Source organism: Hypanus sabinus, unplaced genomic scaffold (assembly GCF_030144855.1).
Source record: "Hypanus sabinus isolate sHypSab1 unplaced genomic scaffold, sHypSab1.hap1 scaffold_736, whole genome shotgun sequence".
In the NCBI taxonomy this organism is placed as follows: domain Eukaryota; kingdom Metazoa; phylum Chordata; class Chondrichthyes; order Myliobatiformes; family Dasyatidae; genus Hypanus; species Hypanus sabinus.
The window spans coordinates 82298-109364 of record NW_026781587.1 but is presented as its reverse complement, the minus strand read 5'-3'; the positions used below and the strand labels follow the sequence as shown (position 1 = coordinate 109364).

The window sequence follows — 27067 nt, the reverse complement described above, 5'->3', positions numbered from 1 at the left end:
GTGGAGATCATTCTGTTACAATCTGTAATTGCAAACAGTGTGGATCCGGGAGTACTGCCATGTTGTAATGTGTAATCACTGAATAAACCTCCACTGGAAAAGGCAAAGGAACGGCATCAGGTGTCAGCCGGTAATCCGCTGTCATGTTGGACACTGGCGGACTGAGGAGATGAATCATCTTTTCTGAAACTTCCCAGAGACTGTTCACGCTGATACAAAAACCCTCCTGATTTCTTTCTTCATCTGTGATCATTATTTGCTGATTTCTGTTTTACACGGTCAGTTCTGGTGAGGAATTATTTCTGGATTTGGAGCCACGTCAATGAAGCGGTCACAGACCAGCCAGGATCTCATTGACTGGTGGACCAGGTTCACGGTGAATGTCCCTCCGTGTGCACTGCACTCAGAATGTACAGTCCATGTCCAGACAGGATCAGCACCCGTCCGGGTGACTGCACAGTGTGATCCCGTTACAGAGCACATCATTTACTTCTCATTCTCTGTGTGAATCTGTCAGTCCCCAATATGTTCACTGTTACTCTTCACAGAAAATCTCTGATCTCGCTGATAAGGGAGAGCGGGCGGACAGTTCTAAACTCCTCCTGAGCCTGGTGATGAAAGTCTCCCGCGCCCCGAGGGTGATGTGGGAAACCTTTGTGAAAATGCGTATTGGTGTCCCAAAGTTTGACAAAATACTGAAAGAAATACAGGAACATGGTGAGATAGTATCAGAGATTAATTTAATTTTGGAATCAAACATTACGCACTTATAATTTCAGGAATTGAAACGTGTCAAATTGTTTAAATTTGAACAGGTTGTGTTCCGGTCCATCGACCCGTACCGGAGATTCGCAGGGAGCTGAAAGGTGAGTGAAGAAACCGCTGTTTCCAATGAAGGTTGATGTTGTGTAGGGCCATGTCGTTGTTGAGCCACGGGGATCTGATCAGGTAAATGTTCCACCGTGACACTGCGCACAGTGAGACACAGGGAAAAATGTTTGCTGGAGGGAGAGTTTTCACAGGAGAGCATGAGGAACCAGGCAGGGAGTTGGTGAGTTTGCTGAAAGGGATCACTCCTCTTTGGCCAAAGATGTTAATTTTCAAAAGGAACCAAAGGAATTTTTCATACTACTCACGTTACTGTCACCTGTGTTACTGCTTTTCCAGTCCACTTTCAGAGAATAAAACCCTTCCGATCCACTGCACTAAGGATTTGGGAATTCTCCACAATTTCCCTGCAAACTTGTTCTTCACTGTTCTTCATGCTGTTTGCCAAGGGAACAGTCACGACAGTGACATTCCCACATTTATTTCTGAATTCAGAACAGACTGTCTCCCTGATTATTGAGGAAAATTGTTTCTCCCACTGCCACATTCTCTAAAGTAAATATTTCAACAATCAATGTTTTCCTACGCTCCCCGTTTCACCCGAATACGTTGTCTGGAGAGCCCACAAACTCTCTGCCAGGTCCTGACACGTTGTGAGACCCCTCAGATCCCTGGCAGGTTCCTGAAACACTGTGAAACCCAACACACCCCTGACAGGGTGCTGACACACTGAGACTCCACACACCCCTGACATGTTCCTGACACACTGTGAGACCCCACACACCCCTAACAGGTCCTCACACATTGTAAGACCCCTCACAACCCTGGCAGGTTCCTAACACACTGTGAGACCCCACACACCCCGACAGCGTCACCGGCAGGGTCCTGACACACTGAGACCCCAAACACTTCTGGCAGGGTCCTGATACACTGTGAGATCCCACACACCATATAACATAGAACCATACAACACTACAGCACAGTACAGGCCCTTCAGCCCTCCCTGTTGTGCTGACCCACATATCCTTAAAAAAAGTAATAAACCCCGTAACCCTCCATTTTTCATTCATCCATGTTCCTGTACAAGAGGCTCTTAAATACCCCTAATGTTTTAGCCTCCATCACTGACACTGACACATTGTGAGACCCCACACACCACACACCCCTGACAAGGTCCTGACACACTGTGAGACCCCACACACAACCCTGATAGGGTCCTGACACACTGTTAGAACCCCACACACACTTGACAGGGTCCTGACTCACTGTGAGAACCCACACACTCCTGACAGGGTCCTGAAACACTTTGAGACGCCACACACCCGACAGGTTCTAACACACTGCGAGACCCCACATAACCCGCGCAGGTCCCTGACAAACTGACAGGATGCGGACACTCTGTGAGACCCCACACATTCCCTGACAGTGTTCTGACACACTGTGAAACACCAGACACCCCTACAGGGTCCTGATTCACTGGAATTTAGAAGGATGAGAGGCGATCTGATTGAAACATATATAATAATTAAGGGATTCGACACGCTAGAGGCAGGAATCATGTCCCCAGTGTTGGGGGCCACAGTTTAACAATAAGGGGTAGGCCATTTAGAACAGTGTTCAGGAAAAAAAATATTCCCAGAGAGTTGTGGGTCTTTGGAATGCTCTGCTTCAGAAGGCAGTGGAGACCAATTCTCTGGATGCTTTCAAGAAAGAGTTAGATAGAGCTCTTAAAGATTGCGGAGACAAGGGATATGGGGAGAAGGCAGGAACGGGGTAATGATTGTGGCTGATCAGCCATGATCACATTGAATGGCGGTGCTGGCTCGAAGGGCTGAATTGCCTACACCTGCACCTATTGTCTGTTATAAATTGTCAAACCCTGAGACCCCACACAACCCAGGCAGGGTCTTGACACACTGTGAGACCCCACACACCTGACAGGGTCCTGACACACTGTGGGACCCCACACCCACCTGACAGGGTCCTGTCACAGTGTGAGACCCCACACACCCCTGACAGGGTCCTGACACACTGTGAGTCCCCACACACCCCTGACAGGGTCCTGACACTCTATGAGAAGCTACACACGCCTGACAGGGTCCTGATAGACTGTGAGACCCCGCACACGGTTTAGAACATAAGAACATAAGAGATAGGAGCAGGAATAGGCCAATCGGTTCCTCATGCCTGCTCCGCCATTAAACAAGATCATGGCTGATCCAATCTTAACTCTAGTTATCACCGAATCCCACAAGGCAACAGTGCCAACCAACAGGGCACCATGCCGCCCATTTTATTTTATTATTCATCCCTCCCAAACCCGTGTGATCAACCAGGGAAAAAAAAACGATTTGCCAATTAAGGAGAAAAAATCTGGAAAATTCCTCTACGACCCATCCAGGCTATCGAAAACTGGTCCAGGAGATCACATGGCTGACCTAAACCTAGCCTCACGTCCACTTACCTGCTCGCTCACCGTATCCCCTGACATACTGTGAGACCCCACATACCACTGACAGGGTCCTGACAAACTCTGAGACTCCACACACCCCTGAAAGGTCCTGGCACACTGTGAGAAAACACACACCCCTGACAGGGTCCTGACACACTGTGAGATCCGATACACCCCTGACACGGTCCTGAAAAACTGTGAAATTTCACAAACATCTCAAAGGTTCCAGACACAGTGACAACACTACACAGCCCTGACAGGATCTTGACAATCTGTGAGATCCCACAGACTGACGGGTTACCGATGCACTGTGAGATCCCACACATCCTTACAGATTCCTGACACACTACGAGTCTCTACATACACCTGACATCGTCCTGACACACTGTGAGACCCCACACACCACTGACAGGGTCCGGACACACTGTGAGACCCCACACAACCCTAACAGGGTTCTGACACAGTGTGAGACCGCACACACCCCTAACAGGGTCCTGCCACACTGTGAGACCCCATACACACCTAACAGGGTCCTGACACACTGTGAGACCCCACACACAACTGACAGGGTCCTGGCACACTGTGAGACCCCACACACCCCTGACAGGGTCCTGTCATACTGTGAGATCCCACATACCACTGACAGGGTCCTGACACACTATGAGACCCTACACACCCGTGACATCGTCCAGACACATTGTGAGACCCCACACACCACTGGCAGGGTCCTGACACACTACAAGACTCTGCATGCCCCCAACATAGTCCTGACAAACTGTGAGACCCCACACACCGCTTACAGGGTCCCGACACATTGTGAGACCCTACACACCCCTGACAGGTTCCTGACACACTATAAGATGCTACAGACCCCTGATAGGGTCCTGATACAATGGAAGGATGCGAGGGGATCTGATTGAAACATATAAGATTTTTAAGTGATTGTACACACTAGAGGCAGGAAACATTGTACTGATGTTGGGGGAGTCCAGAACAACAGGCCATAAGTGGTAGGTCATTTAGAACGGAATTCAGGAAAAACTTTTCACCCAGAGAGTTATGGATCTATGGAATGCTCTGCTTCACAAGGCAGTGGAGACCAATTCTCCGGATGGTTTCAGGAAAGAGTTAGATAGAGCTCTTAAAGATTGCAGAGTCAAGTGAAATGGGGAGAAGGCAGGAAAGGGGTACTCATTGTGGAATATGTGCTCAGAAACCACACACACCTGGCATGGTCCTAACTGGATACTGACACGCGCTGAGACCCCACACACTCCTAAACAGGTTCCTGACACACTACGAGACTCCACACATTCCTAACAGGGTACTGACGCACTGTGATACCCAACACACCCCTGGCGGGGTCCTGATACACTGTGAGACCCCACAAATGCCTGGCAGGGCGCTGACAATCTGTGACCCCATACGCCCTGGACAGTGTCCTGACACACTGTGAGACTGACCACAGCCCCTTAGAGTCCTGACACACTGTGAGACTGACCACAGCCCCTTAGGGTCCTGACACACTGTGAGACTGACCACAGCCCCTTAGGGTACTGACACACTGTGAGACCACACACACCACTGACAGGGCCCTGACACACTGTGAGACCCCACACACCCCTGACAGGATCCTGACACACTGTGAGACCCCACACACAACCCTGACAGGTTCCTGACAGACTGTCAGACCTCGCACACCCCTGACAGGGTCCGGACACACTATGAGACCCCACACACCCTTGACAGGGTCCTGACACACTGTGAGACCTCACACACCCCTGACAGGGTCCTGACACACTGTGAGACCCCACACCCACCTGACAGGGTCCTGACACACTGTGGGACCCCACACACCCCTGACAGGGTCCTGACACACTGTGAGACCCCACACCAACCTGACAGGGTCCTGACACACTGTGAGACCCCACACACACCTGACAGGGTCCTGACACACTGTGAGACCCTACACACCCCTGACAGGGTCCTGACACACTGTGAGACCCCACACACCCCTGACAGGGTCCTGACAGACTGTGAGACCCCACACACCCCTGACAGGGTCCGGACACACTGTGAGACCCCACACACCCCTGACAGGGTCCTGACACACTGTGAGACCCCACACACCCCTAACAGAGTCCTGACACACTGTCAGATCCCACACACCCCTGACATGGTTCCGACACATTGTGAGACACCACATAACGCTGACCGGTTCTTGATACACCACGAGATCCCAAACCCACCTGATAGGGTCCTGATACTCTGGAATTTAGAAGAATGCGAGGTGATCTCATTGAAACATATAAGATTTTTAAGGGATTCGACACGCTAGAGGCAGGAAACATGTTCCCAGTGTTGGGGGAGCCCAGAACCAGAGGCCACACTTTAACAATAAGGGGTAGGCCATTAAGAACGGAGGTCAGGAAAAACTTTATCACCCAGAGAGATGTGGATCTATGGAATGCTCTTCTTCAGAAGGCAGTGGAGACAAATTCTCTGGATGCTTTCAAGAAAGAGTTAGATAGAGCTCTTAAAGATTGCGGTGTCAAGGGATATGGGGAGAGGGCAGGAATGGGGTAATGATTGTGGATGATCAGCCATGATCACAGTGAATGGCAGTGTTGGCTCAAATGCCTGAATTGCCTACACCTGCAGCTATTGTCTATTATCAATTGACAAACCGTGAGACCCCATACACTCCTGGCAGGATCCTGACAAACTGTGAGACACCACACAGGCCTGACAGGCTTCTGAAGCACTGAGACCCCACACACACCTGGCATGTTCCTGACAGGACGTGAGACCCCACACTCCTAAACAGTTTCCTGACACACTGCAAGACTCCACACATTTCTGACAGGGTCCTGACACACTGTAAGACCCCAAACGCCCTTGACAGTGTCCTAATATACTGTGGGACCCCATATGCCCCTGACAGGATACTGACACACTGTGAGACCCCACACATCTGACAGGGTCCTGACACACTGTGCTCTCACCATACATCCTTTGCAGTGGCCGGACACAGTGCATAACCCCACACACCCCGACAGGTTTCGAACACACTTTGAGATCCCACGCAGCCCACCCACCCACCCACTGTTCATGTTCTGATCAGCAAATCTGCTGCTTTATATTTTGATTCAGTGATGGTGGGAGAGGAGAGTGAGCTGTGATTCCCCGACCTGTTCCTTTGACAGAATGCCCACCACCTTCTTCTCTATCTCCATACGCCACATCAACACAATGGATTAAAAGATAGTTCCTCAGGAGCAATGATATCTGTGGCAGTAGTGAGATGTTGTCCAGTACGGGACAGTTGGGGGTCAGTAAACTACCAGGGAAATACTCACCTTCACAGCACAGTTAATGTGGAAATGTGATGATCTGGTGTTTATCTGGAACAGGCCTCTCTGTCCAGTCAGGGGTCTGTAAATTGAATTTACTTTACTGTATGAACATCCGTTGACAAATCCAATTAATGCAATAACTTTGAGCTAACTCTTGTGTGCTTAAATACTGAGTTCTGAGCTGAGGCATCTAACAGTTTGTCCACTGCCTGTCCCCATGGAAGATGTACAACAGAAACACAAGGAGACTCTGCGGGCACAAACTGAAACACTGAGAGTGAACACGATCCTGATGAGGGAGAAGGTGAAGGTTTTCCAGCTGGTTGATCGATACGCTGAGCTCACGGTCATTTCTACTGTTCGAGATCGGAGACTGGTGGAACATGAGCTGCTGGCAAGAGGCAGAGACCACGAGGAGTGGAGAGAAAAACATCTCCGTGGAATGCTGGAAAAAATCCGGTCTGATCAGCTGTTCCAGAGCAGCTTTTCCCGGAGTAAATCCAAATCTGGGAGTTCGGCAGCAGTGGCCGGAGTCCCGGGGATCGGGAAAACAACAATGGTACAAAAGATTGTTTACGACTGGGCCACGGAGAAAATATACCAACAGTTCCAGTTTGTCTTCAGTTTCAAATTCCGCGATTTAAACTCCATTAACTGCAGAATAAACCTGAAGGAACTGATTCTGGATCAGTATCCTTACTTTGGGAATATCCTGAGAGAGGTCTGGAAGAACCCAGAGGGATCGCTGTTTATATTCGATGGTTTGGATGAATTCAATGACACAATTGATTTTGCTGACAGTCAGAAAGACACAGAACCTCAGTGCACAGATCCTGAATTCAAGTGCAAGGTGTCTGACATTGTGTACAGTCTAATCCAGGGCAAGCTGCTCCCAGGGTGTTCAGTGCTGGTGACCACCCGTCCCACTGAGTTACATTTATTGGAGAAGGCGGCTATCAGTGTCTGGGCTGAAATCCTGGGATTTGTTGGTGAGGAACGGAAGGAATACTTCATCAGACATTTTGAAGATCAGACGGTGGCAGAAGCTGTTTTCAAACACGTGGAGGAGAATGAGATCCTGTACACCATGAGCTACAACCCCTCCTACTGCTGGATCCTGGCCCTGGCACTGTGCCCCTTCTTCACACAAAGAGTCAGGGACCCGCAGCGAGTTCCCAAGACCATCACCCAACTGTACTCCTACTATATTTACAACATCCTGAAAAATCACGGCCGTGAGATTGAGAACCCCCGTGATGTGTTACTCAGAGTTGGTCAGATGGCCTTCAGAGGAGTGTCCGAGAAGGAGATTGTGTTTACAGATGGAGATCAACTACAATCTGCAGCCTTCCCAGTTCCTGTCCGGGTTCCTGATGGAGCTTTTGGAGAGAGAGGATTCTGTCCTGAGTGTGGTGTACACATTCCCACACCTCACCATCCAAGAGTTTGTAGCTGCAGTCGCACAATTCCTGAATCCACATCCAGGGGATATCCTGAAATTCCTCACTGGAGTCCACAGCACGACAGATGGGCGGTTTGAGGTATTTCTACGTTTTGTTGCTGGTCTCTCCAACCCAATGACAGCTCGGGGCCTGGAGGAGTTTCTGGGTCCATTTCCCAATGAAACAACCTGTCGGGTGATTGACTGGGTGAAGGAGGAGGTTAAACGCCAGAGTGGAAACACAGAGAGTGAAGCTGGTAAAAGGAGCCTCCTGAACACATTGCACTACCTGTTTGAGTCTCAGAATCGTGGACTGGCTCAGGCCGCTCTGGGATCTGTGGAAACACTTTCATTCCGAGGAATGACACTGACCCCGATGGACTGCGCGGTCCTGTCTCATGTCATCGGACTCTGTGATACAATAAAACAGCTCAACCTGGAGGACTGCCACATTCAGTGTGAAGGAATCCAGCGGCTGGGACCCGGGTTGCACAAGTGCCAGGAGTTGAGGTAACTTGGTTTGTCTCTCACTCCGTACTGTGAAACTGTCTCATTGTGTTGTTTCAATGTAAATGAATTTCAGTAAATTTGTAGGAAATCAGATTGTGAAGAATTGTGACAAATGCCCAGGGGATCAGTCAGTAATTCCCCAAGGACGGGAGGGTTCTGTGGATCCTTGTGAAGGGATGTTGGAGACTTCATCAGAACAGTGAACAATGACCATTGGTTTAATGGTAGTAAATCACAGGAATGGCCGTGTTTCTCACTGCCTGTGACACGTCCATTGACAATGTTCCTTCTCACTGTTACTGACACCCAGACCGACACTGACTGCAGCAGGTGGGTCAGAGAGTCACACCCCCTTCCCGGTGAGGGACAAGAGACGTCAGCAGACTGTCCCAGTCAGAAGGAAAGAAATACCATTGTGAGATTGTCCTCCCACTGCCCTTCCCCGTGTGTGACTTTGCTCATTTCCAGATACGCAAAGAGCGAGGGCGCATCTCCTCTGGGCCTCTGTTCAGACCCAACACACTCGTACAAAAATTTTCTGCGTCCTCTCGTCTTGTATGATTATCGTTTACACTTGGAATCCTCCTGTGTGACCTCTCATCCCAATGCCCCTTCCATTCTTTAGAATCTCGCCCCCATCCCCATTCCTCCCGTGGGCTCTCTATTACTCTTTCCTCATCCTCCTGTGGTATCTCCCTTCCCCATCCCCTTCTTCCGGTGGGCTCTCTATTACTCTTTCCTCATCCTCCTGTGGGATGTCTCTTCCACACAACCCCGCCCCGCCTTCCTGAGGGATTTCTCCTCCCCATCCCCCTTCCTCCTGTGTGTTCTCTCTTCACCATCCCCCTTCCTCCTGTGGGTTCTCTCTTCTCCATCCCCCTTCCTCCTGTGGGATCTCTCTTCCCCATCCCCCTTCCTCCTGTGGGATCTCTCTTCCCCATAGTATCATAAAATCATAGAACACTACAGCACAAAAAACAAGCCATTCAGACCTTCTAGTCTAAAAAACAAAACTTTATTCCGCTAGTCCCATTGACCTGCACCCAGTCCATAACCCTCCAGTCCTCCCCCATCCATGTATCTATTCAATTTGTTCTTATAACTTAAGAGTGAGTCCGCATTTTACTCATCAGATGGCAGCTCGTTCCACACCCTCACCTTTCTCTTAAAGAAGTTCCTCCTAATGCTCCCCCTGTACATTTCTCCTATCAGCCTGAAGTCATGTCTTCTCATATTTATCTCTCCTAATCTATGTGGAAAGAGCCTATTTGCATTTAACCCGTCTATACCCTCATAATTTTGAAAACCTCTATCAAATCTCCCCTCATTCTTCTATGCTCCAAGGAATAAAGTCCTAACCTGTTCAATCTTTCCCTGTAACTCAACTCCTGAAGACCTGGCAACATCCTAGTAAATCTTCTCTGCACTCTTTCAAACTTACTGATATCCTTCCTATAGTTAGGTGATCAGAACTGCACACAATACTCCAAATTTGGCCTCACCAATGTCTTAGACAACCTCACCATAATATTCCAACTCCTATACTCAGTACTTTTATTTATGAATGCCAGGGTGGCAAAAGCCTGTGAAGCCACTTTCAGGGACTTATGTATCGGAACCCCCGGATCCCTCTGTTCCTCCGCACTCTTCAGTGCCCTACTGTTTATCGTGTATGTCGTACCTTGATTTGTCCTTCCAAAATGGAACACCTCACACTTGTCTGCATTAAATTCCATCTGCCATTTTCTGGCCCATTCTTCCAGTTGGTCCAGATCCCTCTGCAAGCTTTGAAAGCCTTCCTCGCTGTCCACAACGCCTCTATCTTAGTGTTATCCGCAAACCTGCTGATCCAATTTATCACATCATCATCTAGATCATTGCTACAGACTACAAACAACGATGGTCCCAGCCCAGATCCCTGAGACACACCAATAGTCACAGGCCTCCAGTCTGAGAAACAATCATCCACTACCGCTCTCTGTCTTCTCCCACACAGCCAATTCGAATCCAGTTTACAACCTCTCCATGGATACCTAGTGTCTGGACCTTTAGAACTAACCTCTCATGTGGACTTTGTCAATGGCCTTACAAAAGTCAATGTAGACAACATCCACAGCCTTTCCTTCATATGCATTCTTCGTAACCTCCTCGAAAAACACTACAGGATTCATTAAAAATGATCTACCACACACAAATTCATGCTGACTATCTTTAATCAGCCCTTGGCTGTCCGAATCCTTGTATATCAGATCTCTCAGAACAACTTCTGATAATATACCTATTACTGATGTCAGGCTCACTGGGCTGTCCCGTCTACGCACAGCTGTGATATTCCCCTGACAGGTAATGTCACTTCTCATCCTTTCATCCCTCCCCCCTATCACATCTGAAACAATGGAAACCCGGTGCATGAAGCTGCCAGTCCTGCCCCTCCTGCAAACCAAGTCTTACTAATAGCAATAATGTCGAAATCATCATGTGCCAATCCACGATCTAAACTCATCTGCCTTCTACACAATACTCCTTGCATTGAAATAGATGCAACTGAGAACATTTCTATCACGTACAAACCATTGATATCTGTCTATACAAGCAGTCCTCGCATGACCCTTATCCTCCTCCACCTCACTATCTTCTCTAACTCTCTGCTCCCTCCCCCTGCAATCTAGTTTAAAACCCCCGGAGCAGAACTTGCTAACTACTGGCAAGGATGTTAGTCCCCTCCAGTTCAGGTGCAAACTGTCCAATTCGAACTGGTCTCACCTCCCCTGGAAGAAAGCCCAATTGTCCAGAAACATGAACCCCTCCCTCATACACCATCCCATCAGCCACGTATTTAGCTGCATTATCTTCCTATTTCTAGCCTCACCAGCACGTGGCATGGGCAGCAACCCACCTGTGAGATCTCACTTTCCCACTCCCCTTTCATCCTCTGGGATTTCTGTTCCCACTCCCTCCTCCTTCCAACTGTTGGATCTCCCCTCAGAATCCACCTTCCTCCTGTGGATCCCTCATCCCCATCCCCCTTCCTCCTGTGGGATCTCTCTTACTCATCCCTCATCCTGCTGTAGGATATCTCTTCCAAATCCCCATTCCTCCTGTGGGATTTATACTCTCCACCCTTTTATTCTTATGTGATCTCTCATCCCCATCCCATTTCCTATTGTGGGATCTCTCCTCCCCGTCCCCCTTCCTCCTGTGGGATCTCTCTTCCACGTCCTCCTTCCTCCTGGCCGATATCTCAAGCCCTTCCCCCTTCATCCTGTTTAATGCCTCTTTCTCCGCTCCCCTTCCTCCCTTGGGATATCCCTTCCCCATCCCCTTCTTCCTGTGGGATCCCCTCCCCATCCCCTCTCCTCCAGTGGTATCCCTTCCCATCCCCCTTCCTCCTGTGGGACCTTTCTACCCCATCCCCCTTCCCCCTGCGAGTTCTCTCTGCCCGTTCCCACATCCCCCTGTGGGTTATCACTTCCCCATCTCCCTCCTGTGTGATCTCTGCTCCCCATCCCCCTTCCTCCTGTGAGGTCTCTCTTCCCCATCCCCTTTCCTCCTGTGGGATCTCTCTTCCCCATCCCCTTTCCTCCTGTGGGATCTCTCTTCCCCATCTCCCTTCCTCCTGTGGGAGCTCTCTTCCCATTCGTCCTTCTTCCTGAGTGAACTCTCCTCCCCACACCCCTTCATAGAATCATAAAATCGTAAAACACCAGTGCACAGCAAACAAGCCATTCGGCCCTTCTGCTTTGTGCCGAATCTCTATTCCGCTTGTCCCATTGACCTGTACCCAGTCCATAACCTTCCAGTCCTCTCCCAACCATACATCTATCCAATTTATTTTTAACACTTAAGAGTGATTCCGCATTTTTTACATCAGATGGCAGCTTGTTCCACACTCTCACTACTCTCTCAGTGAAGAATTTCCCCCTAAACCTTTCCCCTTTCACTCTGAACCAAGTCCTCCTGTAATTTATCTCTCCTAATCTATGTGAAAGAGACTATTTGCATTTACCCTGTCTATACCCCTCAGAGTTTTGTAAACCTCTTTGAAATCTCCCCGCATTCTTCTATGCTCCAAGGAATAAAGTCCTAACCTGTTCAATCTTTCCTTGTAACTCAACTCCTGAAGACCCGGCAACATCCTAGTAAATCTTCTCTGCACTTGTTCAACCTTACCGATATCCTTCCTATAGTTCAGTGACCAGAACTGCACACAATACTCCATATTTGTCCTTACCAATGTCCTGTACAACCTCACCATAACATTCCAACTCCTATACTCAACTTTGATTTATGAATGCCAGGATGCCAAAAGCCTTCTTTACAACCCTGTCTACCTGTGACGCCACTTTCTGGGAATTATGTATCTGAACTCCCAGGTCCCTTTGTTCCTCCGCACTCCTCAGTGCCCTACCATTTACTGTGTATGTCATACCTTGATTTGTCCTTCCAAAATGCAACACCTCACACTTGTCTGCATTAAAGTGGTGAATAGTGGTGTGCCTCAGGGATCTGTACTGGGTCCAATCTTGTTTGTCATATACATTAATGATCTGGATGATGGGGTGGTAAATTGGATTAATAAGTATGCAGATAATACTAAGATAGGTGACATTGTGGATAATGAAGGTTCTCAAAGCTTGTTGTTCAGAGATTTAGGCCAGTTAGAAGAGTGGGCTGAAAGATGGCAGATGGAGTTTAATGCTGATATGTGTGAGGTGATACATTTTGGTAGGAGTAATCCAAAAATGACATATATGGTAAATGGTAGGGCACTGAGGAATGCAGCAGAACAGAGTGATCAAGGGATAATGGTGCAGAGTTCCCTGAAGGTGGAATCTAATGTGGATAGGGTGCTGAAGAAAGCTTTTGGTATACTGGCCATTATAAACCAGAGCATTGAGTATAGGAGATGGGATGTAATGTTAAAATTGTACAAGGCATTGGTGAGCCCAAATTTGGAGTATTGTGTCCTGTTCTGGTCACTGAATTATAGGAAAGATGTCAACAAAATAGAGAGAGTACAGAGTAAATTTACTAGAATGTTACCTGGGTTTCAGCACCTAATGAACAAGCTAGGTCTTTATTCTTTGGAGCATAGAAGGTTGAGGGGGGACTTGATAGAGGTATTTACAATTATGAGGGGGATAGATAGAGCTGACGTGGGTCGTCTTTTTTCCATTGAGAATAGGGGAGATTCGAACAAGAGGGAATGAGTTGAGAGTGAAAGGGCAAAAGTTTAGGGGTAACACAAGGGAGTACTTCTTTACTCAGAGAGTGGTAGCTGTGTGGAACGAGCTTTCAGTAGAAGTGGTAAAGGCGGGTTTGATTTTGTCATTTAAAAAAAATGGATAGGTATATGGACAGGAAAGGAATGGAGGGTTATGGGCTGAGTGCGGGTAGGTGGGACTAGGTGAGAATAAGCATTCGGCACAGACCAGAAAGGCCGAGATGGCCTGCTTCCCTGCTGTAATCATTATCTGGTTTTATGTCATATGTTATAAATTCCATCTGCCATTTTCTGGCCCATTTTTCCAGTTGGTCCACATCCCTCTGCAAGCTTTGAATGCCTTCCTCGCTGTCCGCAACGCCTCTATCTTAGTGTCATCAGCAAACCTGCTGATCCAATTTATCACATTATCATCCAGATCATTGATTTCGACAACAAACAACAATGGTCCCAGCACAGATCCCTGAGACACACCACTAGTCACAGGCCTCCAGTCTGAGAAGCAATCATCCACTACCACTCTCTGTCTTCTCCCACACAGACAATTTGAATCCAGTTTACAATCTCTCCATGGATACCTCGTGTCTGAACCTTCTGAACTAAACTTTTATGTGGGACCTTGTCAAAGGCCTTACTAAAGTCCATGTAGACAACATCCACAGCCTTTCCTTCATATGTATTCTTGGTAACAACCTCGACAAACACTACAAGATTCATTAAACATGATCTAACATGAAAGCCATGTTGACTATCTTTTATCAGCCCTTGGCTGTCCAAATCCTTGCATATCTCTCAGAACACCTTCTGATAAATTACCTGTTATGGATGTCAGGCTCACTGGCTGTAATGACCTGGTGTACTTTTGGAGCCTTTTTCAAACAACGGAACAACATGAGCTACCCTCCAATCCTCCGGCACCGCACCCCTGTCTGAGGACATTTTAAATATTTCTGCCAGGGCCCCTGCAATTTCTACACCAGTCTCTCTCAAGGTCCGAGGGAATATCATGGCAGTTCCGGGGGATTAATCTACCTTTATTCACTGTAAGGCAGCAAGCAGCTTCTCCTCTTTAATCTCTATATGTTCCATGACACTACTGGTTGTTTCCCTTAATTCCATATCCGCTATGCCAGTTTCCTGAGTAAACACTGACGCAAAAAAACTGTTTAAGATCTCCCCCACCTCGTGAGGCTCCACACAGAGACGACCACTCTGATCTTCTAGGGGACCAATTTTGTCCTTTACTATCCTTTTACTCTTAATATACTTGTAGAAACCCTTCGGGTTGACCTTCACATTATCTGCCAAAGCAACCTCATGTCTTCTTTTTGCCTTCCTGATTTCCTTCTTTAGTATTTGCTTAAATTTTCTATACTCTTCCAGTACCTCATTTGTTCCTTGTTTCCTATAGCTGCTCAACACCTACTTAAGCAGATCGCCAATATCCCTTGAAAACCAAGGTTCCCTCTGCCTGTTAACTTTGCCTTTAATCCTGGCAGGAACATGCAAACTCTGCACTCTCAAAATTTAACCCTTGAAGGCGTTCCATTTACTGAACACATCCTTGCCAGAAAACAACTTATCCCAATCCACTCTTCCCAGATCCTCTCTCATTTCCAAAAAATTGGCCCTTCTCCAATTCAGAACCTTAACTGGCGGACCAGTCCTATCCTTATCCATAATTATCTTGAAACTAATAACATTATGGTCACTGGACCCAAAATGTTCACCTACACATACTTCTGTCACCTGACCTGTCTGGTTACTTAATAGGAGATCAGGTACTGCACCCTCTCTCGTTGATACCTCAATATATTGATTTAGAAAACTTTCCTGACACATTTGACAAACTCCACGCCATCTAACCCTTTCTCAGAATGGGAGTCCCCGCCAATATGTGGAAAGTTAAAATCCCCTACAATTACGACTTTCTGTTTCTTACATTGGTGTGCTACCTCTCTACAGATTTGCTCCTCGAATTCTCTCTGACTACTGGGCGGTCTATAATACAACCCTATTAGTGTGGTCACACTTTTCCCGTTCCTCAGCTCCACCCATATGGCCTCTGTAGATGAACCCTCCGGGCTGTCCCGTCTACGCACAGCTGTGATATTCTCCCTGACTGGTAATGCCACTCCTCTCCCTTTCATCCCTCCCCCCTATCACATCTGAAACAATGGAAACACGGAACATGAAGCTGCCAGTCCTGACCCTCCTGCAAACCAAGTCTTACTAATAGCAATAATGTCGATATCATCGTGCCAATCCACGATCTAAACTCATCTGCCTTACCTGCAATACTCCTTGCATTGAAATAGATGCACCTGAGAACATTTCTATCACATACAAACCATTGATATCTGTCTAGACAAGCAGTCCTCGCATGACCCTTATCCTCCACCACCTCACTATCTGCTCTAACACTCTTGTTCCCCTCCCCCTGCAACCTTGTTTAAAACCCCCGGAGCAGAACTTGCTAAGCTACCGACAAGGATGTTAGTCCCCTCCAGTTCAGGTGCAAACTATCCAATTCGAACTGGTCCCACCTCCCCTGGAAGAAAGCCCAATTGTCCAGAAACATGAACCCCTCCCTCATGCACCATCCCCTCAGCCACGTATTTAGCTGCATTGTCTTCCTATTTCTAGCCTCACTAGCACGTGGCATGGGTAGCAATCCTCCTGTAAATCCAAATCCGAGATTTCGGCAGCAGTGGCTGGAGTCCCGGGGATCGGGAAAACAACAATGGTACAAAAGATTGTTTACGACTGGGCCACAGTTCCAGTTTGTCTTCAGTTTCAAATTCCGCGATTTAAACTCCATTAACTGCAGAATAAACCTGAAGGTATCAAACATGTGGAAGAGAACGAGATCCTGTACACCATGAGCTACAACCCCTCCTTCTGCTGGATCCTCGCTCTGGCACTGGGCCCCTTCTTCACACAAAGAGTCAGGGACCCAAAGCGAGTTCCCAAGACCATCACTCAACTGTACTCCTACTATATTTACAACATCCTGAAAAACCACGGCCGTGAGTTTGAGAACCCCCATGATGTGTTACTCAGGGTTGGTCAGATGGCCTTCAGAGGAGTGTCCGAGAAGAAGATTGTGTTTACAGATGGAGATTTGATCAAGTTCAATCTGCAGCCTTCCCAGTTCCTGTCCGGATTCCTGATGGAGCTTTTGGAGAGAGAGGATTCTGCCCGGAGCGTGGTGTACACATTCCCACACCTCACCATCCAAGAGTTTGTAGCTGCAGTCGCACAATTCCTGATCCCAGATGGCAGAGATATTACGAAACTCCTCACTGAAGCCCACTGCGTGAGGGATGGGCGATTTGAGGTATTTCTCCGTTTTGTTGCTGGTCGTTCCAACCCAATGACAGCTTGGGGCCTGGAGGAGTTTCTGGGTCCATTTCCTCATCAAACAACCTGCCGGGTGATTGACTGGGTGAAGGAGGAGGTTAAACGCCAGAGTAGAAACACAGAGAGTGAAGCTGGTAAAAGGAGCCTCCTGAACACATTACACTACCTGTTTGAGTCTCAGAATCGGGTACTGGCTCAGGACAGCCTGGGATCTGTGGAAACACTTTCATTCAGTGGAATGACACTGACCCCTATTGACTGCGCTGTCCTGTCTCATGCCATCGGACTCACTGATACAATAAAACACCTCAACCTTGAGAAATGCCACATTCAGTGTGAAGGAATCCAGCAGCTGGGACCTAGGCTGCACAAGTACCAGACGTTGAGGTAACTTGATTTATCTCTCACTCTGAACTTTGAAACTGTTCCATTGTGTTGTTTCCATGTAAAAGGGTTTGTGTAAAACTGCAGTAAATCTGATTGTGATGAATTATCAGAAATGCCCAGTAATTCCCCAAGGATGGGAGGGTTCTATGGTTCCTTGTGAAGGGATGTTGGAGACTTCGTCAGATCAGTGAACAACGGCCTTTGGTTTAATGGTAGTAAATCACAGGAATGACCGTGTTTCTCGCTGCCTGTGACACGTCCATTGACAATGTTCCTTCTCATTGTTACTGACACCCAGACCGACACTGACTGCAGCAGGTGGGTCAGAGATTCACACCCCCTTCCCGGTGAGGGACAAGAGACCGTCAGCAGACTGTCCCAGTGAGAAGGAAAGAAATACCATTGTGAGATTGTCCTCCCCTGCCCTTCCCCGTGTGTGACTATCACCATCGATCCACCTGTATGACTATGCTCACTACTAGATACCCAGACCCCATCGGCAAATCTCCTCTCCCAATTTTAGGCCGTAGTTCAGGAACACCTAGTTCATGCTGATCGGATTATCTTTTCCCTTCTGTATTCTCCTGCATTCCCGATCACCTATCCTCCTGCTGGATCTCACTTCCTCATCCAGCTTCCTACAAGGGGATCTCTACAACATCCCCCTTCCTCCTGTGGGATCTCTCTTCCAACCCTCTTTCCTCCTATGGGATCTCTCTTCCCCATTCCCCTTCTTCCTGTGGGATCTCTGCTCTACCTCCCCCTTCCACGTGGGAACTCTTTTCCCCATTTTTCTTCATCCTGTGGGATCTCTGTTGCCCAACCCCCTTCCTCCTGCATGTTCTGTCTCCCTATCCCTTGTTCTCAGGTGCAGTGTCTTCCGCCGTTTCCCATCGACATTTCCCACACACAGATCTTCCTCTATCTGGGACTTTCTTCCACACTTCAACCTTGTTCCTCCCGACGCTCTCACGTCAGCAATACTTTTCTAACCATCTGGGAATGAGACAGAATATGTGGAGTTTACAGGCAGACGAAATAACAGACATTCGGTGAATAACTTGGAGCTGGTCAGTGAGGGACATTGACAGTGATGGGAACTCCGACCAGTGATTTACTGAAGGGTTTAATGTTTCCTGAAATATCGGAGTCAGAGAAATTCGATCAGACCAACGGATTGAATCACTTTGTTCATCAATCTGTCTGTTTGTGTTTAGACTTGGGTGGAATGACCTGGGAGATTCAGAAGTGAAACTGGTGTCTGCGGCTCTGAAGAACCCGGAGTGTAAAATACAGAAACTGGGGTAAGTACGAGACTGTGGGAGATTGTGTTTACAGTCACTGGGGTGTCTGACACTGAACGTTAATGTGATCAGTAATTGTGTTACTGAGAAACACTGGGGATTTGTACCGTCTTCTGTCTCTCTGTGTCCTTCACCCTCACTCTCTCTCATCTACAGGCTGTGGGATGTCGGTCTCACAGATTCTGGTGCCGAGGATCTCGTCTCCGCTCACAGTGCAAATCAATCACTGATGTGGCTGGACCTGGGATCAAACTCGCTGACAGACCGATCTGTCCCCGCTCTCCGCCGCCTCATACTGACCCTCCCGAGTCTGAAGTGGATCGGGTGAGTGTTTGTGTGAATGTTCAATGTGATAAAATATCAGCGGATCCGCGGGTTTTCTGGTGATATTTTTCTGTGAGTGTTGTTGAAACATTAACCCCAATCCGCCGTTACTGACACTGTTGTGTCATCTTTATTCTCCCATCTGTTTTAGGCTGGGGTTGAATCGGTTCAGTGAGACCGGGAAGAATGAATTGAGATCTCTGCAGGAACACAGACACGGACTGAAAGTGATCTTTGGGATGGGGAATTATTGGCCAATTCCCCACCCTCCCCTTTAATTCCCCGTCCTCCCCTTTAACTCCACAACCTCGCCTTTAACTCCCACAATCCTCATTAACGGCCACCCTCACCTTTATTGACTGCGGTCCAGGTATAATTTCCAAGGATTTTAACAGTACTGGCCGCACTCGCGCTCTTTTGCTCCCGTATTGACGCATTTTCGCCTTCTGTCCAGCGGCGCAGCTTCCGCTGGGTAACTTAGGTAAAGGCTCCAGGCTGTGGTCAACCTCTGGATTTTGAAGCTGAGAATAATTTTGCCCCTGGTCCGAAGCAGCTGTACTAGACTTCCAAAGGCGCTCCAAAATCCGTATCTTACTGGAAGGACAGCACCTTGATATTTTTTTTGTTTGTTTATTGCAGCCATTGTTCGCTTTCTTGCTTTCTTTGTTCTAGGCCTTCTTTGAAGGCATTAAAATTCTCTAGAGCACTTTGTATCATCCACCACACGCCAAAGAAAATTTAAAAGATGATAAACTATCGGGTATTGAGCGACACCGAACAGGGATTATGGCATATTATTAAAGATCTGAGAAGAAGATCAGCACACCATCTCAAGCATAAAATCTTGCGACTTCACTGGGCGCCACCATGAGTGTCATCCGACCTGGACACTCCGGTGAAGCCTGCAGTTAAAAAGAAGAAACCAGAGGTCACTTTACAAACTATAGCACAGGCAATTAACGATAGATCCGATGACCTGGCTTTGAGAATTGGCAGCAATAAAAATCACATCAATGACATTAAGAAATCCCTCGATTTTATTTTTGAAGAGGGGAATACCCTGAAGTCTGATGTAGAGCAGATTAAAGGGACTTGCGCGGACCATGAAAAGAGAGTTGAGATTTTGGCCTGAGGCTGAATGTGGCCGAGTGTTATCAGAGAAGGTGGAATCTGAGAATCCACGCCATTCCAGAGGAAACGGATGAAAATATTATTAATAAATTAACTCAAATACACCAAGCAGTAGATCCAGTGGCCAAGGAGGAAATTCTACTACACGTGGATGTTGCACATCGTCTCGGTCGGATAAGAGGGGGTAAGAAGACTCCGCTGACCATTACTCGATTTTCAAACAGAACCACGAGGGATCTGGTATGGAAACAAACCAGAAAAAAATGAGTACTTGCTATCGCAGAGCCTGAGGATCGCCGAGGTCCTGACTGCAGTTGATAGGCTGGACCGACAGAAGCTGCGGTCGCTGCTAGAAAAGCTGAGAAGCGTGCTTTCTTTGTTGGGACCCGAGTTTTCATTGATGCAATATAGATAGGACCAGAAAGGTAACATGTTGGCGTAGCAACTGGTCTATCACCTCTACTAATATTCGAGTCTGGTCTTTGCTTATATACGACTAGGATATATATTTTTTTACTTTTATTATTAGAGATGAAGAATTTTTCTTATATATATACATAGTCTCTCATAAGCCTGGCCTTTTCACTTTTTTCTCTTAATGCCAGGGGACTTGGACACACTGTTAAACGTAAAGTTTTATTCTTGTTCTCAAAGCAGCATAAACATGTGGATTTTTTTTTAATCCAACAGTCACACTTTGTGCCTGAAGACATTAAACTGTGGAAATCCCAGTGAAGGGACGATGTTTGGTTTTCACACGGTTCTAAACATTCTGTAGGTGTTGTTATTCTGATGTTTAACTTTAAAGGAGATGTTTTGCACCTGGAGGCGGATACGAATGGACATTTTTTAGTTCTTACCGTTCATAATTGTGTTAAAATGTTTCTTATTGCGAATATTCATGGTTATAATGTTAGAAATGTAATGATAGATTACTTGAGATTTTGGAAGAACGTTTTGATTATTGGCTCTCTAAATTTTCGGATGTATTTATTTTTATGGGACGACAGTTTAATATGGTATTAGATGAAAATATTGATCGATGGCCACCAAGGCTACACTGTACTTCTAAATAACTTTACTAGCATTATTGAGAAATTTAATATCATAGATATTTGGAGAGAGCACATTCTTGGAGTTAGACATTATATTTGGACTATAAATCTATTACGTACATGTCTAGGCTAGATTACTGGTTACCTTAAGAAATAATAGGGTCACTTTAATTTTCTCCCTCACCTTTAACAGATCATAAAGCTATCCATATACAAATTGCATTATCTTCAGCTGAATCCAATTTTAAATTTTAGTGGGTTAAATAATTCCATTTTGGAGTTGAAGTTGTCTCTTTGCACATTAAAAGATGGCAACGTACTTTTTTACATAAAGTGATGGTAGATAATAACTGCTCTACAAATTGGGAAGTTGTAAAATTTGAATCTGACAAAATCTTCAGGAAATACAGTAGTGATTTAGTAAAGAAAAGAAAATTGGAAGAACAATCATTGATCTCAAAGATTGCAAGTTTATGTGAATTGTTTCCAGATAACCTTTCAGCGAGAGATAAAGAGAGCTGGCTTTGTTAAAGGATACGTTAAACCATCTTTATCTTAACAAGGCAGAAGGTGCATATCTGAGAACTAGAAAACAATGGCTGGAAGAGGGTGAACCGAGTACGGTTTATTTATTTAGAAAAGCAGCGTGCCCAATTCAATTCTATTCATCAGCTTAATAGTGATGGTGTGATTACAGATGTCTCCAGAAAAATAGCAAAATATTATTCTGCTTTTTATAGTAAACTGTATAGCTCAAAATATTGTAAAACATCTACACTACATTTAATAAATTATATTAATATTCTTAGGAACCTGTCCAATGATCAGAAAGACCTGTGTGATGTTCTTATTACCTTGCGAGAGGTTAAGCCTGCCATTTCAAATTTAAGAAAAAATAATAGGAACGCCGGAAGTGAACGGTCTGACTACAGAATTTTATATGATGCTTTCTGACACCTTAGCTCCCGTTTTACTAAAATTGTTTTTTTTTTAGAATATATTGATAAAGGATTTCTTCCCACTTCTTTAACACGGGGTTTATTACTTAATTCCTAAACCAAGAAAAGATAAATTATTTATCGATAATTGGCGACATAGTTGCCTTCTCAATAGTGATTATAAAATTTCGGCCCAATCTTTTGCTAACAGAATGTAAGTAATTTTACTATTTATTATTGAAGAAACACAGTCAGGTTTCATGAAGGAACGTCATATCTCTAATGATGTCTGATTAGTTTTAGATCTTTCTGTTTATTCTCACCTTGTTCAAAATAATAGTTTCATACTGTTTTAAATTTTTGCAAAGCTTTTGTTACCATTCAGCATCTGTTTATCTTTTCTGTTTTTGATAAATTGGCATTTGGCCCATTATTTTTAAGGTGGGGTGGGATTATCCCTGGAGAGAATCCTTTTGCTCCCTTTGCTGATGACGGTGCATTCAGCAGTCTGTCCGATATAATCATGTTAAATTGACAAATATATCGGCAGTGACCCTTGATCTGCAGCGATCCCGGACACGGCCCTGAAGTGTGATATTATAATCATCGGTTTCCCGATGCAGAGTGACGGTGAGAAACGGGACTGATTATTCAACCGGTCACTCGTTGTCGCCGGTCAGTTAATTGTGTGTGACTATGAGTGAGTCGGGAGCAGCTTATTTATTCCCGCACGTCAGCAGCTCACACATTGTTTAATTTACACTTGTCATGATGAATTCAATAAACCGCAGTCGCTTCCTGTCTTAGTTTCGGACTTTAGTCTCATTCGAGGAGAAACAGTGACCTGTGGTTACTGCTGCCCCCCGCACCCGGTGAACTGAAGTAACGGGTCGGAGCTCCTCACACTGGTACAGCAGCGTCTCAGCTCAATGCTGATGTCACCCCACCCCTGCCCATTCACTCCCACCGTCTGATTTCTCCAACCGGCCCCCACCCCTTCATTTCCACTCTCATCGCCCGAACTCCCAATGGACCCCACCCCTTCCCATTCACTCCCAATGGAACCCAGACTTTCCATTTCCTTCCACCATCTGCCTGACAATGGGACCGCTTCGAGGGTCATTTCTAAAGGGAATGGGATCTTGGTAATTGGCGTGGACTCCTGAATTCCGTATTTGACAGAACTCGGAGCGGGGTTTACGAAATTTGACGAGAATGCCAATGGTTTTATTAGTTACAAGGAGAGGTCGGGTCTCTGTATCTACACCAGGAATATTACCACTCACGTTCTCTGTTATCTGTATCCTCCTCGCTCCGCGACACTTTGAGTACTAACGCGCAGGATCTGGAGATGAGGATGTCGGAACAGTCTCGATTTGCGATATATTTATTATTTGTGATAAAAGGTTTGCGCAATCGAGTGGAGGGTGGTCGAGAGTGTCTGTCCTGCGAGGGTCTCCTGATTGAAAATAGTGACTAGGGAGGAAACGATAGAAGGAATTAGAATGGCCATTAGGGAGGGAGTGAAAGGTTGACTGAAAATGGTCTCCGGGGAGAAAGGTGATGGGCTGAGTGACAATGGGCGCCATGAAGGGGGCGATGTGCGGGATTAAGATGGCCGTGGTCACCTTGTTTCTCATGGCCGGCAGGGAGGGAGTGATACATTGACAAGAGAGTGGGAGTGACAGGCAGAGTTAAAATGACCGACAGGGTGGGGATGACGCACTGATTGAAAATTATCACCGGGGAGTGAGTTAATGTGCTGATTAGAAATAGGATTCCGGATTAAAACCAGAATATAAAATTATCTCCAGGGAGGAAGTGCCGCGCGAATTGAAGATGGTCACCAGGAAAGGAGTAACACACTGACAAGTCAGAGAGAGTGGCGGTCGACTTGAAATAGTCCCTGATCCCTTTTTTACAATTGCCGACAGGCAGAGAGTGATGGACAGAATTCAGATTGCCAACAGGGAGGAAGAGACACACCAGTTAAAATGACTGAAATGGAGACAGAGGCACATTGAGAAGAGAAAGGGGGTAATGGGTCGATGTAAAATGATCTTTTGGGAGAGAGTGTCGCTCTGACATAAAATGGCCGCTGCTTCGATGAAACTCTCTGACCGGGCAGTTTTGGGTTCGTGATACCTTGTTTAAAGTGAGAGACAGGAAGGGAGGGGGTGAGACGCCAACTGAAAATGTTAACGTTGTTGAGAAAAAGGGAGAGATGTGGTGACTGAAGGAGACCACTTTCGGCCGGGTTGAAACGGGACCAAGGAGTGAGCGACGCCTTGTTTAAAGTGCGCGGCAGAGAAGGGATGAAGGACACGTTGACTTCAAATGGGTGACGCTTGACTTGAAATGGCCGCTGGGGAGGGAGTCACGGCATGGTAGAAGTGAGCACAAGAGAGGGAGGGACGCACTGATTTAAAATCGGCGATTCCTTGCTTAATTTGGACGCCGGGAATGGAGTGAGACACTGATTTACAATGGTCTCTGACGCACACAGAATCTATGGCGAAGGGACATGCGGTGCCCATCAATTGAAGTCAAGTCACTTTTATTGTCATTTCGGCTATAACTGCTGGTACAGTACACAGTAAAAATGAGACCACGTTTTTCAGGACCATGGTGTTACATGAAACAGTACAAAAACTAGACTGAACTACGTAAAAAAAAAACAACTCTGAGAAAGAATGAAATCGCGGGATCGATTGTGTTATCGATTGTAATAACAGTATTTTAATTTATATTTTATATTGTCTTGGCTGTTGTGTATATGTTGTAATGATAATAATGTATATATCTAAGATATTTACACATACACATATAATTGTGTGTTTTGGGGAAGAAGAGGAGTGATGGGACGAGGAGTGGACTGATGAGATGGTGAGCGTGGCGAAGTCACAACTGACAATAGGGGACAAAAAGGGGAGGGGCCAAAGATCCTGTCATAAACTGGTGCCGACATGAATAAGATAAAGACGGGGTGAGGAGAAGTGAAACGGTAGGAAAGGAGCGGGAGTAACGGGACTGGGAGAGAGGAGATCTGACGACTGGGAGGGAGGTGAAGTGATGGAACGTGGAGTAATGAGATGGGAAGGGAGAGGATGTAATGGAACGGGTGGCAGTGTCTGATTGGACAGGGAGGGACGGTACAGGATATGGAGTGTGGGGGAGTGACTTTTTCAATAGTGGAGGATCAATGGGTGGTGACCATTGCCTTCACAAATAAGACGAACTGCAAGAAAGGGGGTGTGTTCGGAGACAAGGGGGAGCGGGGAGGGGGGTCGAGTCACGGTCAGGTCTGATGGGTCGGAGAATTGAGTGCCACAACGGAGGGAGAAGGAAGCGACTCAATCAACGAAGGAGGGAAGGGATTGGGTGGGGGAGAGAAATTTCCCATCAGAAAATGTTCACCACCCAGGATGTGGTGAATGGCAGGAGAAAGGGCAAGGGGACAGAGAGGAGAGGATGTCAGGAGAGACAGGCTGAGTAGGGGGTGACGCACTGGGTAACAGAGAGCGAGGGGGCGATGGTGAGAGGTGAAGATTGGCATCGTTAAATGGCAGCCAGCCAGCATAAAATGCAAAGCATGGAGGTGGTGGGGAGAGGAGAGCGAGCGGGTAGGGGAGGGAAGGGTTTTGCGAGAGATGGGACGGGAAGGAGGGTGACAAGATGGCCAGTGTGAGGGACTGACACGCTTCTTGGTGGAGGAAGTAGGAGGGTGGGTCACACACTGTCATATAACCTTCTGTCAGAAGAAGGTTAAATGGACAGTTGGGAGAGCAGGCGCCAAGGGAAATGAAAGGAGGGACGGGGATTTGGGATTGAATAAGCAGGGAGGAAAGTGAGTGGAAGGAGAGGAGAAAGGTGTAGCTCATTCAACGATGCTGGGAGAGCGGTTATCAATGGTACCCAGCATACCCGGGCAGAGTGAGATGGCGCTGATAGAGCTGAGAAAGAAGGGACAGAGAGCGGAGTGTTTCAGGAGTGACACAATGCTGAGGGTGGGACAGGGTGACTCGTAACACGGGCGCTGGAATTGGGTGCCCCCACGGGGATTAATGTGGCTATGAAAAGAGGCTGTCACCGTTTACACCCCGTCTCCAAAATCCCGTCTCGTTTTGTTTTGCTGCCCTCTTCAGGTCACTCCGCCCGAATCCTAAAGACTGTCCCGGGGAGTGGTGGACGTGTCGTCACTGAGGCCTGTCAAAGGCAGGAGTTTACGTCAGCTTGCTGGAGAAGATGGAGTCGAGTTCTGACGGTGCGGCTGGTTAACGTGGATCACCACCATTCACTGCGGGGGGGGGGGGGGAGTTAGGGAGGGATTAGATTGAGGAGGAGAGGGAAGAAAGAGAGGCTGAGAAGACGAGGTCAGTAAAACTATCATCGCATCTGCGTCATCCATTACCCACTCCTCAGCCTCTCTCTCCTACTCCCCTCTCTTTCCCTTCTTATCCCCTCTTCTCTCTCCATTTCTTCACCCACCCCTCTCTCCCGTACCCTATCTTCTTCTCTCCACCGTCTCCCACCCTTTCTTTCCTTTTTCCCCTCTGTCCTCATCTCTCTCTATAACCTTCCCGTTCTCTTGCCCTCTCCCGTCTCTTCCCAACTTTATTCATCTCCCCCCTCTCCCATTTATCTTACCTATGTCTCAATCCTCGCCGTCCAAACTCACGTGCACAGGAAGATCCCACTCACCACCGGAGGCTGTGTGGTGCAGCACTCGATTTTCCTGCAGTTGCCGATGGCCG

General features: G+C 47.1%; 2 protein-coding genes across 4 annotated transcripts in view; both read left to right on the top strand.

Annotated features, from left to right (window-relative positions):
• Nucleotides 1–8311, top strand: part of LOC132390006 (NACHT, LRR and PYD domains-containing protein 3-like) — a 33203-nt gene extending 24892 nt beyond the window's left edge. Inside the window, exons 4-6 of the mRNA XM_059962585.1 lie at nucleotides 549–717; nucleotides 816–866; nucleotides 6861–8311. Coding sequence (XP_059818568.1) covers nucleotides 549–717; nucleotides 816–866; nucleotides 6861–8176 — 1536 coding nt within the window. The 3' untranslated portion in view covers nucleotides 8177–8311. The remainder of the gene's footprint in view (nucleotides 1–548; nucleotides 718–815; nucleotides 867–6860) is intronic.
• Nucleotides 8178–26613, top strand: LOC132390008 (protein NLRC3-like). 3 transcript variants are annotated; one of them, XM_059962587.1, is made up of 5 exons: nucleotides 8178–8587; nucleotides 16875–17561; nucleotides 18779–18865; nucleotides 19022–19189; nucleotides 26459–26613. In XM_059962587.1, exons 1-5 carry the CDS (start codon nucleotides 8214–8216, stop codon nucleotides 26514–26516), a joined length of 1374 nt encoding a protein of 457 aa, XP_059818570.1. In that variant the 5' UTR covers nucleotides 8178–8213; the 3' UTR covers nucleotides 26517–26613. The 3 variants fall into 3 exon arrangements, with proteins under 3 accessions (XP_059818570.1, XP_059818569.1, XP_059818571.1); XM_059962586.1 differs by lacking the exon at nucleotides 26459–26613 and adding an exon at nucleotides 21011–22183; XM_059962588.1 differs by lacking the exon at nucleotides 26459–26613 and adding an exon at nucleotides 19341–22183 and having other exon boundaries at nucleotides 8456–8587; nucleotides 16642–17561.
• The last annotated feature ends 454 nt before the right edge of the window (nucleotides 26614–27067 follow it).